The 19,973-nt window shown below is 38.7% G+C and overlaps 1 protein-coding gene across 7 annotated transcripts in view; it reads right to left on the bottom strand.

The window, feature by feature from the left end:
* PTPRA (protein tyrosine phosphatase receptor type A) overlaps nucleotides 1-19,973 on the bottom strand; it is a 162,296-nt gene that overhangs the window by 111,059 nt on the left and 31,264 nt on the right. For 3 of the 7 annotated variants that reach the window (XM_045445114.1, XM_045445111.1, XM_045445109.1), the window contains exon 2: nucleotides 5,429-5,512. The exons of 1 other annotated variant lie outside the window; for it this stretch is intronic. In XM_045445114.1, coding sequence (XP_045301070.1) covers nucleotides 5,429-5,455 — 27 coding nt within the window. In that variant the 5' untranslated portion in view covers nucleotides 5,456-5,512. The remainder of the gene's footprint in view (nucleotides 1-5,428; nucleotides 5,513-19,973) is intronic. 3 more of the 7 variants (XM_045445113.1, XM_045445115.1, XM_045445110.1) reach the window with 1 other exon arrangement.

Raw genomic sequence — 19,973 nt, 5'->3', positions numbered from 1 at the left:
AAGTCTACTTCACTGAGACTCCAAAAGTGGTCACACTCATCAAATGCCCAATACATGCAAGGAACAAAGAACTAACAGTGCTCAGGTTAGCGATATACAATATTTTTGAACATACATGAGAAATTAAGGAAGCAATTATTTCCTTAGAGAAGCAACAGGGTAGAGTGACACAAACTTAGCTCTGTGTCCCTACTACAGCCTGGTATTTAACTTTTGAGTTTTCACTTCCTCATCTTTAAAACAGGACTCTCTCCCACCAATATCAGAGGATTACCGTGAGGACTATAAACTAATATACGTAATATACACGTAAATATATCTATATGTAACAACGTATAACCTCTATCACTGAGTCTAGTATACAGCAGGCACTATCCAAGTTTCCCTCTTCATGTGCTCCTTACTTATCTTTGTATTCACTAACCCTTTACCAAGACCAAAATGATGATTGGTATTCAATTACACATTTCTTATGTAATTGATTTCTAGGACTCAGATCAAGCCATCACCTTAATGTACACCTTCAAGATGAGGAATTCAAGTTCCATATAAATATCACAAACCCATATTCTAATACTTTACACTTAAACATTTTCCCTAAGAAATATTCTATATGTTCCTTGAGCCTCAAACTTTGCACCTGTAATGACAAGGATGAACTGGTAACACACCTATATCGGTAGTAACAGCTCACTCAGTCCCTCTTTTCCACAGCCACTATGGAATGTAAGAAGGAGCTGAGGGCTCACTCTGGGGCTCCCTGTGCCATAAACTAGAAATCTTCTATTATTAGTGACATTGAGCTTCTTTTCATGTGACTGTTGGGCCATCTGTGTGTCTTATTTGGAAAATGTCTCTTCAGGTCCTCTACCCATTTTTTTTTTTTTTTTTTTTAATAGACTCCCTACCCTACTTGGGGCTAGACCCTGAGATTGAGAGTCATACGCTCTACTGACTGAGCCAGCCAGGTGCCCCTCCTCTGCCCATTTTTAAATCAGGTTGTTTTTTTGGTGTTGAGTTGTATAAGTTCTTTATGTATCTTGGGTATTAACGCCTTACTGAATATATCGCTTGCAAATATCTTCTCCCATTCAGTTAATTGTTGATGGTTTCCTTTGCTGTGCAGAAGCTTTTTACTTTGGTGTAGTCCCACTTAATCTTTCATTCTTAAAAAAGAAAGAACAGGCAAGTATCACCTGACCAAGATAAACAAACAGGAAAAGAAAATGACTGGAGGAAATAGGGATAATTAAAAACAAAAACAAAAACAAAACTTCTAAAAACTATCTTCAGAGATAAAACAAAAACTGAATGCAATTATTTTTTTTTAATTTGAGAGAGAGAGAGAGAGAGAGAGAGAGAGAGAGAGAGCAGGCAGGAGAGAGGGGCAAAGGGAGAGAGAGAGAGAGAGAGAGATAATCCCAAGCAGGCTCCACACTCAGAGTGGAGCTGGACACAGAGCTCAATCCCATGACCCTGGGATCATGACCTGAGCTGAAATCAAGTCAGATGCTCAACTGACTGAGCCACCCAGGTGCTCCTGAATGCATTTTTAAATATCAGGACAAGAATCAGTTCTAAAAAAATTTTTTTAATACACTGAAAAAAAAAAATCAATAGAAAGACTGAGAGATAAAATCATGACAGTCTCCCAGAAAAGAGAAGCTAAGGCACAGAAAACAAGAGTGAATAGATAAGAACATTACAGAACAATCTGAGAGGCCCGATATTAGAAAGTTTCTGACAAAAAGAAAAAAATGGAGTTATCTAAGAAGATAACTTCATTAAATGTGAAAATACTGTTTTTCAGATTAAGGGGGCCCACCAAGTATATCACTATGAAAGTATAAAATACATGGAATATAAAAGATAAGCTTCCAGAGATGGGAGAAAATTAATTTCCTACAGGAAACAAAAATGAGGCTAAATTTCTACATCTCATAAGCAACAATGAATGTCAGAAAAAACAGAGCAATGACTTCAAAACTCTGAGGGAAAAGAATCTGCAATCCAGAATCTATACCCAATCAAATCATCACTCAAACATGAGGGAAGAGCTGACATCAGAAAGTATCAAAGTTTATCTGCCATGTACCCCTTCTCTCAAGAAGTAGCTTGAGAATGAACTATAGCAAAATTTAAAAAACGGGGGGAGGCGGGAAGACAGAAACCAAAGATCGGTGGAGTGGGTCCAACTCAAAAATGTGGTAAGGAAAATTTCAAGAATGCAGTTGTGCAGATGGCTTAAAAAAAAAAACAAAAAACAATGAGTATAAATGAAAAGGGTCTTCATAGACTAGAATGTGTATGACTAAGATAGGGAAAAGTGAAATAAAAATTCAGACAAGAAAAAAAGGAAATTAGAATCACCAAGAAAAAAACTGTATGAGAAAGTCTAAATATGAAATAAAAATATGACTGGAAATAACTGATAGTTTTGGGGCGCCTGGGTGGCGCAGTCGGTTAAGCGTCCGACTTCAGCCAGGTCACGATCTCGCGGTCCGTGAGTTCGAGCCCCGCGTCGGGCTCTGGGCTGATGGCTCAGAGCCTGGAGCCTGTTTCCGATTCTGTGTCTCCCTCTCTCTCTGCACCTCCCCCATTCATGCTCTGTCTCTCTCTGTCCCAAAAATAAATAAACGTTGAAAAAAAAAAAAAAATTTTAAAAAAAAAAAAAAAAAAAAAAAGAAATAACTGATAGTTTCAAAAAGAGAATTAACTTTTTATTCATTTTCTCCTTTCAATTGCCCAGGGTCCACAACATAAACCTACAGGGAAAAACATTATAAACCCAGAAAACAATGCTTGGCCTGACACTGAATAATACTACTTACCTATAGTAATGTAAATGCTACACGCATGCGCGCGCACACACACACACACAGGAATATTATTCAGCCATAAAAAAGAATGAAGTTTTCCATTTACAATGACATGGGATGGAGCTACAGAGTGTAATGCTAAGTGAAATAAGTCAGAGAAAGACAAATACCTTATGATTTCACTTATATGTGGAAGTTTTAAAACAAAACAAACAAGCAAAGGAGAAAGAGACAAACCAAGAAACACTCTTAACTATAGAGAACAAACTGATGGTTATCAGAGCAGCAGGGGGTGGGGGAAATAGGTGGCAAGGAGGAAGGAGTATACTTGTCATGATGAGCACTGGGAGATGTAGGAATTGTTGAATCACTGTATCATACACCTCAAACTAATATAACACTGCATGTTAACTATACTGGAAGTAAATAAATATGAAAGAAAGAAAGAAAGAAAGAAAGAAAGAAAGAAAGAAAGAAAGAAAGAAAGAAAGAAAGAAAGAAAGAAAGAAAGAAAGAAAGAAAAAGAAAGAAGTGCTGGTGAGGATACTGAAAAATCAGAACCCTTGGGCACTGCTGATGGGATTGTAAAATGGTGCAGCCACTGTGTAAAACAGTAGGGTGGTTCCTTAAAAAAAAAAAAAACACAAAAAACAAAAAACAAAACAAAACAAAAACTGAACATTAAATTACCATCTGATCTAGCAATTCCACTTCTAAGTACCTACCCCCAAAGAACTGAAAGCAAGGACTTGAACAGATATTTGTATACCAATATATATTGCAGCACTATTCACAGCAGCCAAAAGGTGGAGACAACTCAAATGTCCACTGAAGGATTAATGAATGAATAAAATGTTATATATGCATACAACAGAATATTATTCAGCTTTAAAAAGGAAGTAGGGGCCCCTGGGTAACTCAGTTGGTTGGACATCCGACTCTCGGTTTCAGCTCAGGTCATGATCTCACAATTCTTGAGTTCAAGCCCCATGCCAGGCTCTGCACCAACAATGCAGAACCTCTTGAGATATTCTCTCTCCCTCTCTCTCCCTGCTCCTGTGTGCTTTCTCTCTCAAAAAGAATAAACTTAAAAAAAAAAAATAAAAATTTTCTTTAAAAAAATAGTAAAATTCTGATACGTGCTACAACATGGGATGAACCTTGAAGACATTATACTAATTAGTGGTTAATTAATGGTCGGTTAAGCGTCAGACTTCGGCTCAGGTCATGATCTCGCAGTCTGTGGGTTCGAGACCTGCATTGGGCTCTGTGCTGACAGCTCAGATCCTGGAGCCTGCTTCAGATTCTGTGTCTCCCTCTCTCTCTGTTCCTCCCTTGCTTGTGCTCTGTCTCTCTCTCTCTCTCAAAAATAAATAAAGATTAAAAAAAAAAAAAGCCAGACACCAAAAAGATAAATATTGTATACTTCCACTTACATGAGGTACCTAAAGTAATCAAATTCATAGAGATAGAGAGTAGAAAGAATGGTGATTGCCAGAGGTTAGGGGAAGGGAGAAATGGGATTTAGTTTGTCATGGGTTAGAGTTTCACTTGGGGGAAGATGAAAAAGTTCTGGAGGTGGATGGTGGTGATGTGTGCACAACAATGTGAATGTACTTAATGCCAATGAATTGTACACTTAAAAATGATGAAAACGGTAAATTTTATGTTATGTATATTTTACCAAAAACAGGGGAAAAAAGAAAAAGAAATAAGTATACAAACACAATAACATAAACCTTTTCAGTGCTGCCGAGGCTCTCTCGTACCCTCCTCTAGTCATAACCTCCCACTTCCTGCTAAAGGAACCACTAGTCTGACTTCCATCATATCTCATCTTCCGGTAACTAAACATCTACTTTGTGTCTGGCTTCTTTCACTAAACATTCTATCTCTGAGATTCATCCATGTTGGTATGTGTATTGGTAGTTTGTTCCTTTCTATTGCTGAAAAAAATTCCATTGTATGAATATATCACTACTTATATTTATCTATTCACCTATTTTTGGACATTTGATCATTTCCATTTTTTAGCTATTACAAACAAAGCTTTCATATCTCAAAGGCAAATATGTAGGAATGGGACTCCTGCATCACTGGATAGATGTCTGTTTAGCTTTGCAGAAAATGCCCAACAGTTTTCCAAAGCTGTAGTGCTGATTTACACTCCCACTTAAAACTTGGAGCAACGGGAATGTTGAATAATAAAAATCCATTTTTCCCTTATTAATACACGTTACTCAATGCTACACATAAGACAGAGTATTGCACTCTTTGCCTCAATGCATCGGTTCTTCAACAAGGATGCCATCTGGATTACTTGTACTCTACCCACAGAAACTTTAATTCAATAAGGGCAAGGTGGCAGGGCATAGACTTCGGTCATTTTTAAAAAAAAACATCTCTTTAAGTGATTCAAATTCATGACCAGTTTGAGAGCCACCCTCTCAAAGGATGGTAATTATAATGCTTTTAATCACACAAAAATAAGCTAGTCATACAGCTTAGAAATAAAATGGAGTGGGAGAGAACCGGATTTTAGCTTTATTTTGTGAGGGCACTAACTCGGGTGACAAAGCTCCTTACCACTCTGGTTTTATTTCTCTTACCTTAGTTACTTGAACTGCATCATCCATCACCACTCATTGGAATTCCATAAATACCTTTTTGTTTTTTTGGTGTGCCACCTGCAACTAGCAAAGGAAAAAAAAAAAAAAAAAAAACAAAAAAAAACACACCTTTAGAAAGACAAAACAGTCCTATTTAAACCCCTGCATTGTTCCCAGGGAGAGGAATACACTCTAACAAGGTGTCTTCTCGTAGAGCTGCGTTGAACCCTGCAGGAGCCACAGGACAAAGTTCCATCTTAAACAGTTCAGATTACTGAAGAGCTCATGAGAACTGAATTCAATGAGAAATCAGGTCCTTCCAGGGAAGGCAGGAGCATTCCTCCCTTATCCCCAAACTACGACTTTTCTACTGCACTGTCCTTCTAGGGAACATCTGGCAATGACTGAAAATACTTTTTGATTGTTTTGTTTGGGTTTTGTTTGTCTGTCTGTTTTTAAGTACCCCAGGTAATTCCAATGTGCAGCCAGGGCTGAGAACCACTTCTCCATCCACTTTTCTGGATCTCATCCTTTTTTCTCCATCTATCTCCAGCCTCAGTTCTTTTCAGAACCCTAGATCTATGTATACCCTTGTTAGTCAATGTACACAGACAGTGAGACTTTCTAATCACTGTCTGACTGAATAAAATCAATTGGAAGAGCCAATTCCTTGATATAGCAGAACTTCCTACTCCAAAGATGGAAAACAAAACCTTGTAGCAAATTAAAGGGACACTGCCATGATTTCATTTCCTACTGTTAATAGAGTCACTGCCAGGAAGTCTCATGCTTACTATAGCAACTAATGGTCTTGCTATTCACCAAGTTTCAGCCTTTTTGCTTCCTCAGGAAGTAGATGGCAAAATCAGGCTCCTGATCTCTTTTTTAAAGAGGAGCTGCCATTTAAAAATAGAAATTAATAAATGAATATGTAAAAAGTAGTTTTAGGTTTGGCTGACACCCAATATTTCTGTATATTAAACTCAATCTTTAAAGCACAGAGTCATCTATTTTATTTCACAATACAGCAATCTAGAAAATGTACTAAAACTCTTCAGTTATTACAGTAACTGGATAAATGCTAACATATTTTGAGAAGCTTAGCTAAGTTCTCAAGAAAGTAAACAAAACTGCCAGTGGCATGAAACAAAGTATGAACCAAAAGCTAGAGTTGTGGGGCACCTGGCTGGCTCAGCTGGTTAAGTGTTCAATTCTTGGTTTGGCTCAGGTCATGATCTCATGGTTCGTGAGTTCAAGCCCCATGTCAGGCTCTGCACTGGCAGTGAAGAGCCTGCCTAGGAATCTCAATCTCTCTCTCTCTCTCTCTCTCTCTCTCTCTCTCTCTCTGCCCCTCCCCCACTAATGATCACTCTCTCTCAAAACATATAAACTTAAAAAACAAATCAAGGGGCTCCTGGGTGGCTCAGTCAGTTAAATGTCTGACTTCGGCTCAGGTCGTGATCTCACAGTTGAGTTCATGACTTTGAGCCCCGCATCAGGCTCTGTCTGTGCTGACAGCTTGGAGCCTGGAGCCTGCTTCAGATTCTGTGTCTCCCTCTCTCTCCGCCCCTCCCTCACTCACACTCTCTCTCAAAAATAAATGAACATTAAAAAAATTAAAAAATAATAACGTAAAAGCATCAAAACCATAACAAAAGCATAAACACTCTAAAAAGAAGATACGAAAACAGAACTAAATGGCACTTACAGAATAAAAATAGCCATTGAAATCTAAAATTTTATAGACAAGTAAACCACTAGAGAAGACACAGCTGAAGAGAAAATTAATAAACCTGAAAATATATCTGAAGAATTTATGCAAAATGCTGCAGAGAGAAATAAACATACCCTGACCTAGAAAAATAACTGCAGAGCTAAAAGTTGTAAAGCTGATTATAAAATTTACATAGAAATGCAAAGAATGCAGAATAGCCAAAACAATGTTGATAAAAAGAAAGTTGGGAGAAATATCTGAGTTCAAAAAGCAAGACCACTTTATGCTTTCTCCCTATAATCCAAACCATCCCAACAAACTTCTTTTAGAAAACTGGGAATTATAAGAAAGCTTTGTCAACCTGATAGAAACTGTCTCTGGAAAACTTAAAGCTAATGCCACATTTAATGGTGAAATACTGAATGCTTCCTCCCTAAGCTCAGAAACAAGGCAAGAATATCTACTTTTATCACTTTTATTCAACACTATATTGGAGGGTCCTAGCCAATGCAACAAAGTAAGAAAAATAAATAAAAAGGTATCTATATTGGAAAAGAAGTAATAAAACTGTATTTATAGAGAACATGATCTTATAGATAGAAAACCTTAAGGAGTCTACAAGAGTTAGTAGAAACAATAAGTTTATCAAGGTAGCGGAATATAAAGTCAACATAAAATAAACAGATGCAGGGGTGCCTGGGTGGCTCAGTAGGTTGAACGTCTGACTTCGGCTCAGGTCATGATCTCACGGTTTGTGGGTTTGAACACCACGTTGGGCTTTGTGCTGACAGCTTAGACAAATAAGCTGTCGAATTCTGTGTCTCCCTCTCTCTCTCTCTGTCTCTCTCTGCCCCTCCCCTGCTCACGCTCTGTCTCCCTCTCAAATATGGATAATAAAACCTTAAAAAAATTTTTTTTTATAAAAACCATATACATAATAATCAATTGATGAGGGAGCGTGGAACAAGCTGAGGGCAAAATACAGGCTGGCACATACCCCCCACTCACCAGGTGGAATATGTGTGATGTTCCTCAGACACTCTTGGCTACCCAAGAACAAAGGAAAGGGTTTTGTTTTTTTTTTTGTTTTTTTTTTGTTTTTCAACGTTTATTTATTTTTGGGACAGAGAGAGACAGAGCATGAATGGGGGAGGGGCAGAGAGAGAGGGAGACACAGAATCAGAAACAGGCTCCAGGCTCTGAGCCATCAGCCCAGAGCCCGACGCGGGGCTCGAACTCACGGACCGCGAGATCGTGACTTGGCAGAAGTCGGACGCTTAACCGACTGCGCCACCCAGGCGCCCCAAAGGAAAGGGGTTTAAGTGCTTGCCATGGTAATGTGGGAAACTAAGGCAAATTAAATTCCCTTACTGCCTACAGCCCATTGACAAGTCCTTGAAACCGGCAAAGTGACCTCCCTCTAGGAGCTCAGTTGTCTGGATGAGGACACTTTGCTAGGGGCAAAAGAGAACTTAAGCTTAACATTATCCCAACCTCGAGGATCCTGTAAGTCTACTTCCTTTATCTCAACTGCCCCAAGATATATGCTGGCAATCATACTCCAAGCTTATGCCCCAACATACATCTGAAGGGTCTCATGACTGAGGTTTTATTAAATGGTAATAAATGGCATTTCCTTAGCAACAGCTAGCCCCTCAAGGTCCTGGAAACCTTGCTTCCAAAATTCCTTAGACACTTACTCTATCCCTGACCCCCTCCCAACCTGAGGGTATATAATGAGTTACCTGCCACAACCTCAGTGCAGCTCTTCCTGCCCATGGGTCCTGTCCCCATGCTTTAATAAAATCACCTTTTTGCACCAAAGACGTCTTCAAGAATTCTTTCTTGGGTGTCGGCTTTAGACTCCACAAACCTCCCCCCACCCCAAAACTTCATCCTCAATTGTATCTTTATATATCAGCAGGAGCTGAAAATTTAAACTTCTTAAAGTACCATTTACAATAGGATTTTTAAAACACAAATTATTTAGGGGTAAATATTAACAAAAGATGTGCAAGACCTGTACTCTGAAAACTACGAAACACTGCTGAACTTACAGAAGACTTAAATAAGTGGAGAGATATAATCTGTTCGTGGACCAAAAGACTTGATGTTGTCAAAATGTCAATTCATCCCAAACGAAACTACAGATTCAATGGAATCCCAATCAAATTCTCAGGTTTTTTCATAGAAACTGACAAGCTGATTCTAAAATTTACATGAAAATCTAAAGATCTTAAAATAGACAAACCAATTTTGACAAAGAAAAAAAAAGTCAGGAGACTACCTGGCAGGGAATAAGACACTATGCTATGGGTATGCAAACAGACACAGAAATCAAGAGAATAGGCTAGAGAGTTCAGAAATAGAATAACAAATATATGACCAGCTGATTTTCTACAAAGATGACAAGATAATTCAATGGGGCAGAACAATCTTTTCCACAAATAGGGCCAGAATAATTGGATACACAGACAGGGAAAAATGAACTTTTGCACTCGATTCTCATGCCATACACAAACATTATTAACTTGAAAGGATATTAGATCCAGACCTAAATGTAACAGCTAAAGCATAAGAACACATAAGAGAAAACTTCACAATCTTGAGACAGTGTATCAATTTTATATTACTAAGTAACAAATTACCACAAAATTAGAGGTCAGAAGTCCAACTACAGCATGGCTGGAACTTCTGCTAAGGATCTCACAAAGATAAACTCAAGGTATCTACCAGGCTGTTCTCATCTAATGCTCCTCTTTGAAGTTCACACAGTCGTGGCACAATTCAGCTCCATGCAGTTGTAGGACTAAGATCCTTCTTTCTTTGCTACTTCTCACCCAGGAGCCATTCTCAGCTGCTAGAGGCCATCTGCAATCTTTGCCATAGAGACCTCTCTCCATCTTAAAAGCCAGCAGTGAAAAATCTCCCTCTTATTGAATTCTTATGTTTCAAGTCTTTTGACTTCTTTCTAGACCCAGATTTTAAAGGTTCATGTGATTGGACAGGCCTATCTGTATAACCTCCCTTTAGCTGACTCAAAGTCAACTGATTAATACCTTAATTACATCTTTAATATCCCTTCTGCCATGTAATGTAACATAATCACTGGAGTAAAATCCCATCATATTCACTGATCTTGCCCACACCCACAGGAAGGAAATAATACAAGAGTGCAGGTTGCTAAGGTCCCTAAGGTCTTCTTAGAATTCTGCCTACTACAGATAGACTTCTTAGATTGGATACAAAAAAACACGAATCTAAAAAAAAAAAAAAAAGCAATAATTTGCACTTCATCAAAATTACAAATTTCTAACACTTTGGTAAACCCCATTAAAAAACAAAAAACCAGGGGTGTCTGGCAGGTTCAGTAGGGGTAGCATCCAACTCTTGACCTTGGGGTCATGAGTTCAAGCCCCACACTGGGTGTAGAGATTACTTAAATAAATACTTAAATAATAAAATTATTTTTATTTTTTTTAACATTTATTCATTTTTGAGAGACAGAATGTGAGTGGGGGAGGGGAAGAGAGGGAGACACAGAATCTGAAGCAGGTTCCAGACTCTGAGCTGTCAGCACAGAGCCTGACCAGGGCTCGAACTCAGACTGCAAGATCATGACCTGAGCTGAAGTTGGATGCTTAACCGACTGAGCCATCTAGGCGCCCCATATAATCAAATTATTTTGTAAATAATAAAATTCTTTAAAAAGTATTAAAAAAAAAAAAAAAACCCAAGCCACAGGCTAAGAGAGAACATCTGCAATACGTATATATAATTAGTGGCTATATCCAGAATATATAAAGAACCCTTACAACTCAAGCATAAGATATTACTTACTACCAAATAATCCAACAATGGGCAAAGGATTTAAAATGACACTTCATAAAAGCAAATACACAATTGGCCAGTAAGGACATAAACAGACACCCATCACAGGGAAACACCATTAGTCACTAGGAAAATGCAAATAGAACCATAATGAGACACCACCACAAACCCATAATGGCTAAAAAGTAAAAGGCTGACAATGCCAAATATTGGTGAGGAGGTGGAAGAAATGAAACTCCAACACAGTACTGATGAGAATATAAAGTGTAAAACTATATGGGACGCCTGGGAGGCTCAGTTGGTTAAGCCTCTGACTTCAGCTCAGGTCATGATCTCACAGTTCATGGTTCGAGCTCCCCGTCAGGCTCTGTGCTGACAGCTCAGAGCCTGGAGCCTGCTTCGGATTCTGTGTCTCCCCCTCTCTCTGCCCCTCCCCCGCTCATGCTGTCTCTCTGTCTTTTAAGAATGAATAAACTTGAAAAATAAAATAAAGATTTGAACACGTTTCCAGTAGCTTTTTTTTAAAGTTTATTTATTTGTTTTGAGAGCTAGCACACGAGTGAGGGAGGGGCAGAGGGAGAGGGCGCGAGAGAAAGAGAATCCCAAGCAGGCTCCACATTGTCAGCTCAGAACTCGATATGGGGCTCAAATTCACAAACCATGAGATCATGACTTAAGCCAAAGTCAAATGCTTAACCAACTGAGCTACCCAGGCGCACCCCTAGTAGCTTTATTCATGAGGCAATCAAACTAAAAAAACCTAAGTGCTTATTAACATATGGAAAATACAGTATATTCACATAATGGAATACCACTCAGAAAAAAGAAAAAAGGGAAATGACTACTAATATACCTAACAACATGAATGAATGTCAGAAACATTATGCTCACTCTTCCCCTAAGCAGGCCTGAGGTGATTTCTGAAAATAGTTTGCTATTCACTTGACCCAGAATACCCCGCAAAATGATGTAAATCAAGAGGTTCAAATCTTCACATTCACTTTAAGAACACACGTGATGGCTCAGGCCATCAAGGGTACGCATCTGTGAAAAGCCAACAAGTATCTGAAGGATGTCAGATACAGTGCAGAAGCAGTGTATCATTCCATTGCTACAATGGTAGAGTTGGTAGGTGTGCCCGGGCCAAACAGTGGGGCTGGATACAGGGTCGGTGGCAAAAAAAGAGTGCTGAATTTTTACTACACATGTTAAAAATGGTGACAGTAATGCTGAACTTAAGGGTTTCGATGTAGATTTTCTGGTCACAGAGTACATCCAGGTGAACAAAGTCCCCAAGATGTGGCATAGAATCACAGGGCTCATGGTTGGATTAACCCATATGTGATTGCTCCCTGCCACAGTAAGATGATCCTTACTGGAAAAGAGCAGGTTGTTCCTAAACCAGGAGAGGAGGTAACAAAGAAGAAAAAGATATCCCAGAAGAAACTAAAGAAACAAAAACTTATGGCCCAGAAGTAAATTATGCATAAAATAAATGCAAATAAAAGTAAAACCAAAAAACCAAAAAACCCCATCATGTTCAGTGAAAGAATCCAGACAAAAGAGTACATACTACATGATTCTAGTTTTACAACACTCTAGAAAAGAAATCTAATCTATAGTGAGAGAACAGATCCCTAATTGCCTCAGGCCCAAGAAGGGTATGGAGAGGAATAACTGTGATGGGCAGAAGGAAAATTGTGGATGTTAAAGAAATGTTAGGTATCTTCATCATGGTGACAATCACTTAGGTAGATAAATCTGGCAAAAACTCATTCAACTGTATAAGAAAAATGGTATGTTTTATTGTAAGAAGATTGATTATACCTCAATAAAGTTGATTTTTAAAAAAAAAACTTTAGAGATCATTGAATAGAAACCAAAACCTTCTCTTTTTTAAAATTTTTATTTATTTTGAGAGATGGCTTGAGTTGGGGGAGGAAGCAGACAGAGAGGGAGACAGAGAATCTCCAGCAGGCTCTGCATTGCCAGCACAGAGCCCCATACAGGGCTCAAACTCACAAACTGAGAGATCATGACCTGAGCTGAAACCAAGAGTCAGACGCTCAACCGACTAAATCATCCAGGTGTCCCTCAACAAAGTTGATTTTATTTTTTAATGTTTATTCATTTTTGAAAGAGACAGAGAGAGAGCAGGGGAGGGGCAGTGGGAGAGGGAAACACAGAATCCAAAGCAGGCTCCAGGCTCTGAGCTGTCAGCACAGAGCCTGACACGGTGCTCGAACCCATGAACTGTGAAATCATGATCTGAGCTGAAGTCAGATGCTTAACCAACTGAGCCACCCAGTTGCCCCAATTTTAAAAGATAATCTCATTAATGTTTGATATACTGAAGACATGCCTGCAATACAATCTTGCCAAACAGTCATTCATAGTAAACCCAACATACAATGCAAAAGATGAGATAAAACAGAAGCTAACCGCTATTTAAAAGTCTATGTATTGGTGTTATATACCAATCTTAATAAAGAAGCAAAACACATCATCTCAAAGCAGGAAAAGCATTTAACAAAACCAGACACCTCCTCATCACAAAAACACGATGCTCATAGTAGACAACAACACTGTGCACTGTGCAATTTTTATGTTTGTGATCTCACAAATCCACAAATTTACCTACTTTTCCATAGATTCACCAAGCACTACAGGTGTTTACCTTAGTACTTTCTAGAGTGACTTCATGTACAGATCGGCAAATATCCTCTTCTTTTTCCTGGATATATCTTTTGTTGTTGTCGTCGTTTTTTAAGTAGGCTCCACACCCAGTGCAGAGCCCAGTGCAGGGCTGGAAATCACAACCCTGAGATCAAGACCTGAGCTGAGACGCTCAGCTGAATCAGACGCTCAACTGACTGAGCCACCCAAGTGCTCCTCACTGTTGATTCAGTAATACTAAACTCCTAGCCAGCAGCACTATAATATATGATTGAACAAAGCTTGTCTAATGTGCGTGTGTATGCACACATGCGCACACACACACACACACAAAGATGGATGCATGTGTAAGGATACGCATGTTTGTGTATGTATATACACGCATATATTACCCAGTTCTGTCCACTGACAGGGCCTAGGGGCAGCAATTCCCCAGTAGAACAATTATACACCTACCATCCAGGCCTGGTTTCTAAATACATTCTCCAATAAAAGGAACCAGGACTCCTTGGTGAAATGACTGGGCTGGGACAGGAAAAGTACAGGAAGAGACTGGAACATCTTGTGCCAGAAAGTCAGGAAGGGAAGTAATCAAAGAATGATAGAATATGTCAAAAGGATACAAGAGCCAGGTTGAAACCAGGGGCATCCATTAGCCAAATATGAGACAAATTCAGCATCAAAGTAACATATTAATAGATAATAATTCACTGAATAAAACAGAAATGCATAAATACATATTAATATAAATTAATAAACAGGGAGAAAAGGATTTTCCTTATGATATGTCACTGGATGAATGTTACGGAAATGATAAAAGTAGAAAAATCATCATTTGGCAACTGCTGCAGCAATAATCCAGCCAAGAAATATCAATGAAGCTCAAACTAGTAGGGTAAAGTTTGAGAAGGGAGATAGGAAATGAGATATTTACATGGTCTCAAAGTGCTTCCTCCTCATAAAGTACTTACTGACTACAAAGGAAAAAATAGGTAAATTTACAGCAGAGAAAACCAAGAGACCCTATTTTAATCAAGTGATCATGATTAACATCATAAGAAACAGGGCACATGGAAATTGTGTACCTCTGACAGAACAGAGTAAAAATACAGCACCATTTATGTGGTATTCCTGACAAAATGCATATTCTGAATCTAACCATGATGAAACATCATGCCCAAACTGAGAAATACTCAAAATAATTAGCCTACACTCCTCAAAAATATCATGATAATCAAGTCAAAGGCAAGATAACAAAATGTAATATGTGTTTCTGAACTGGATCCTTTTGCTCTACAGATTCTTATTGGGACAACTGGTAAAACCTAAATGGGATCTGGGGATTAGCTGGTACTACTGTATCACTGTTAAGCTCTGGATTTTAATGGATGTATTGTGGTTATATGGGAGAATGTGCCCATTTGTAGGAAACACACACTAAAGTATTCAAGGCTGATGGAGCATCAAGTGAGCAACTTACTCTCAAATAGCTCAGAGAGGGAAAAGGCTCTTTGTACTATTTCTCCATCTTATCTGTAAACTTAACATTATTTCAAAATAAAAAACAAAATGCACATATTAACAACAAAGAAGCACACACCAATGTCTCAGGATTATAAAAACATAGTTCTTCAGTAAAATTTCTAGATAGAAAAGTACACTATTATCCTTTTTATAAGCTTTTCTAATAATATATCTCATTTTCACAGCACTTCCAAATAGAAATTTCTGTGATGGAAATGTTCTACATACATGCTGCCCAATACAATAGCACATATGGCTGATGACTATCATATTGGAAATGCAGGGCTAGAGAATAGCAATAAAAGCCATAAAAGGTTAAAGGGCTTTTTCATTAAAAAATTAGTTTTAATACTAATTAAATTTTAAGACAACTTACTTTACTTTTTCTAAACTTGCTGACAGACTGCCTGTATTTTTCAAAATTCCCTATCTTCTAATGTCTTTTTTTGTTTGTTTACTTATTTGTGTGTTTGTGTGTGTGTGCGCGCGCGCGTGTGTGTGTGTGTGTGTGTGTGTGTGTATGTGTGAAAGAGAGAGAGAGAGAGAGAGAGAGAGAGAGAGAGAGAGGCCGGGCGGGAAGGGAGGGGCAGAGAGGGAGAAGGAAGGTCCGAAGCAGGCTCTGCACTGACAGTAGAGAGCTGATGCAGGCTCGAATTCACAAATGATGAGATCATGACCTGAGCTGAAGGTGGATGCTTAACGGACTGAGCCACCCAGGCGGCCCGTCTTCTAATTTCTTAATCAAGTCTGAATATCTATCAGAAGTAATCACCTACCTATCTTTGGTTTAAGGGCAGTTTTTTTTGTTTGTCTTCAAACTGCCCTTCCTTTTAGTATACAACTCCTACTGATTTATACTCCTATCTTGTCAACTTTTTGAAGTATATCTTTCTAAAATCTAGGGACATGTACATGTCCACCCAGTATTCCCAATTTTGGCTCTCACAAAGTTAGATCACAAAGTCACTTTCTCCCAAACTTGTAATTTACACTTTACTTTTACTTTCTCTCATACTCATCTTTCACTATGTATAGCTGGTACACTGTATGTTAACTGCTATTACAAATTCATTTCCTGCCATGCTCAGGGTAAGGTTCCTCCTGATCAGATCAGCTTATTTCAATTCCACATGAAATATAATCATCACTTAGCCAATTATTCTAGTATTTTAAACCAAGATCTAAAAGCCAAAAAAGCCAAAATCTAGGGGCACATGGGCGGCTCAGTCGGTTGAGTGGTTGACCCTTGGTTTTGGCTCAGGTCATGATCTCATGGTTTGTGGGTTTGAGCTCCATATCGGGTTCTGTGCTGGCAGCATGGAGCCTGCTTGGGATTCTCCCTCTCTCTGTGCCTCTCCCCCAGCAGTTCTCTCTCTCAAATAAATATATAAATTTTAAATAATAAAAGCCAAAATCTAGTTTAATGACATCATCTACATAGACCACAGGAAAAGAAAACTGCATGCTTCAAGCACATCAAATTCCACAACTCTTGATTTGAAAAGAAAATGCAAAGTAAAATTCTTCTCCTTGTGATTCACCTTGGTAACCGAATGCCTTGAGGGAATGCAATAGCAGTCACCCACCTATGAGGAGGTTCTGTTACTGTTCTTGACTGACTTAATTCAGAACTTGGAAGAAGAAAAAAAACTGGCTTGTTTACAATAGGCCCATGAAGTTAATACCTATGCCAAACATCTTTAGAAACATTTAACAAATCTAGGAAAATCAAGAATTCTACCAAAGATAAGTTTTTAAGAGTTGATTTAGAAGAATCCCTCCATCCCTCTTACTTCTATTAGTAACTATTTAGGGGCCCCTGGGTGGCTCAGTCCGTTAACCATCCGACCCTCGGTTTCAGTTCAGGTCATGATATCACAGCTCATAAGTTCAAGCCCCAAGTCGGGCTCTGTGCTGATAGGGCAGAGCCTGCTTGGGATTCTCTCCCTCTTTCTGGGCCACTTCCCTGCTCTTACTCTGTCTCTTTCAAAATAAATAAACAAACTTAAAAAAAAAAAAAAACTATTTAAAACAAAAATAAAATTAAAAAGCAATTCAAAATCCCTAATGTCAATATTATTTAGAAGATGCATAATAGAACAAATTTCCATCTTCATTTGAAAAATCAAACCCTAGATTTCCAAGTCAACATGGCATCAATGCAAGCAGTGCCCATTATGTTGGCCCAGTAACACACTCAAGAACATATAAAAGCTGGACTAGGGTGGGGAAATCTGATGGGGCCTAAGCTCCACATGCTGTCTTCTAAACCAGAGCAACACATACAGCAGAGGAGAGGCAGGAAAGAAAAAGAACACACTTTTTTTTTTTAAATCTCCATGCAGGAAAACAAAATTTAGGGACCAGAAAACCAAGCAACAGTTGAAAAATTTTATGAGAAAACTTTTGGGCTATTTACAAAAATACTGATAAATGTAGTATCTGATTGCTGTAAAAATCTCAAACAATGGGGCACCTGGATGTCTCAGTTGGTAGAGTTCGGGGTCGTGAGTTCAAGCCCCACATTGGGCATATAGCTTACTTACAAAAATAAAAATAAAAGGAAAATTTTTAAAAGAGCAGCTTAAAAAAAAATCTCAAACAATACTAAAGTGTATGAAGTGTAAAGTGAAAGTCTCCCATGTTTTCTTTTGCCTTTCCCAGTTCAGTACCAGATCAACAGTTGATATAATCACTGACATAGATTTTATTTGGTGAACTTTTTACACTCTTTGCCTATTTTTCTAATAGTGTTTTGGTCTGTTTCTTATCTGCAGGGACTCCTTAATACTAGGTGACATCAATCTTTTCCTGACATAGGGTTACAAATATGCTTCCGCTGGGGTGCCTGGGTGGCTCAGTCGGTTAAGCATCTGACTCTTGGTTTCTGCTCAGGTCATGATCTCAGGGTTTGTGAGTTCAAGCCTGTGCTGGGCTCTGTGCTGCTGACAACATGAAGCCTGCTTGGGATTGATTCTCTCTCCCTCTCTCTGCCTCTCCCTCGTTCATGCTTGCTCACTCTCTCTCTCTCAAAATAAATAAATAAACTTAAAAAAAAATACATTTCCCCAATCTGTAGTTTATCTTTTAGTTTTGTTTATATTATCTTTTTATGCAATCAAATTTTAGTCAATTTTTTCCTTCTTGATTTTGGCCTTGGTGTAATGCTGTATGCAGAATGGAGTAGAACAAACCATCTGTTTTAGTGAGGCTTGCAAGCTAAGAATGATTTTATACTTTAAAAAAAAATATTTTTTTAATGTTTATTTATTTTTGAGAGACACAGAGAGACAGAGTATGAATAGGGAAGGGCAGAGAGAGAGAGAGACACAGAATCCGAACCAGGCTCCAGGCTCCGAGCTGTCAGCACACAGCCTGGCACGGGGCTCAAACCCACGCAGGGTGAGATCATGACCTGAGCTGGAGTCAGACGCCCAACCGACTGAGCCACCTAGGCGCCCCACTTTTTAATGGTTGAAAAAAATCAAAATAGTATTTCATGATGTGAAAATTATATTGAAATTCAAACTCCAGTATCCATAAACAACATCAAACATAACTGCATTCACTCATTGACATGTTGCCTATGGATGCCTTCAACACTACAGTGGCAAAATTGAATGGCTACCTGTGTATGTGGTGCTCACAGAGCTGTGCACTGCTGCTCAGTGCACCACAGAGTGGAAATCACACTGAGGAAATCAGCGAAGAAGCTATATAACTCAGCAGCATCTTGACTGCCACATGCGCATACTGACATACTGCACTGTAATAGCTTATTTCTTTGTGTTACCAGTGCATAGTCATCGTATCAAAACAAGAAGAGAAAGTAGATAATGTCATGCTCTTTTTTTTTTTTTTTTGATAATGTCATGCTTTTAAGCAAAGTGGATGGAGAGTGTGGATTACCTTGCTATTAAGTCACACGAGGAAGCACTGTGTTTATTATGCAATGACACTACAGCTGTGCTAAAAAAAATTCAATATACACCAACATTAGCACACTAAGTGGTCACCCAATATTTCTAATTCACAGGAAAAGCCATGATCTGAAAAATCCAAGGCTGATCTATTAGCCAAGAAAAGGAAGTAATTTATTAGTCAATGGTGAGTTGCTTAAGCCATGCTCAGTTCTAGGCGCTGAAGAAGGATATTCAGAGAAAATAAACTTAAGACTACTAGCTTTTCAAAAAGACCAGTTACTCCAAAAGTTGAGGATAAAGGGAGTTAAGATTAATCATTTTAAGAAGGCAAATGTGGGCCGCCTGGGTGGCTCAGCGGGGTAAGCGTCGGACTCTTGGTTTTCAGCTCAGGTCACGATCTCACAGTTTGTGAGTTCAAGCTCCACATCGGGCTCCATGCTGACAGTGTGGAGCTTGCTTGGGATTCTCTTTCCCTCTCTCTCTGCCCCTCTCTTGCTTGTGTGCTCTTTCTCTTTCTCTCTTAAAACAAATAAATAAACTAAATTAACTACGTAACTAACTAAATAAATAAAGCAAATGAGGGGGACCTAAGTGGCTCAGTCTGTTAAGCATCCAACTCTTAATCTCAGCTCAAGTCATGATCTCATGCTTCACGAGATTGAGCCCTGTGTCAGTTTCCACACTGACAGTGTAGGGCCTGCTTGGGATTCTCTCTCACCCTCTCTCTCTCTGCCCCTCCCCTGCTCGTGCACATGCTCGCTCTCTCAAAATAAATAAACTTAAAAAAAAAAAAAAGAAAAGGCAAATGAGTTCATGTAAAGTCCCTGTTTCTCAATGAGTGGACAGATGTTACCAATACTGCTCAGTTGTTTATTCA

Source organism: Leopardus geoffroyi, chromosome A3 (genome assembly GCF_018350155.1).
Source record: "Leopardus geoffroyi isolate Oge1 chromosome A3, O.geoffroyi_Oge1_pat1.0, whole genome shotgun sequence".
Lineage (NCBI taxonomy): Eukaryota > Metazoa > Chordata > Mammalia > Carnivora > Felidae > Leopardus > Leopardus geoffroyi.
The sequence above is the reverse complement of the archived record's forward strand: the minus strand, read 5'-3'. Positions and strand labels throughout refer to the sequence as shown.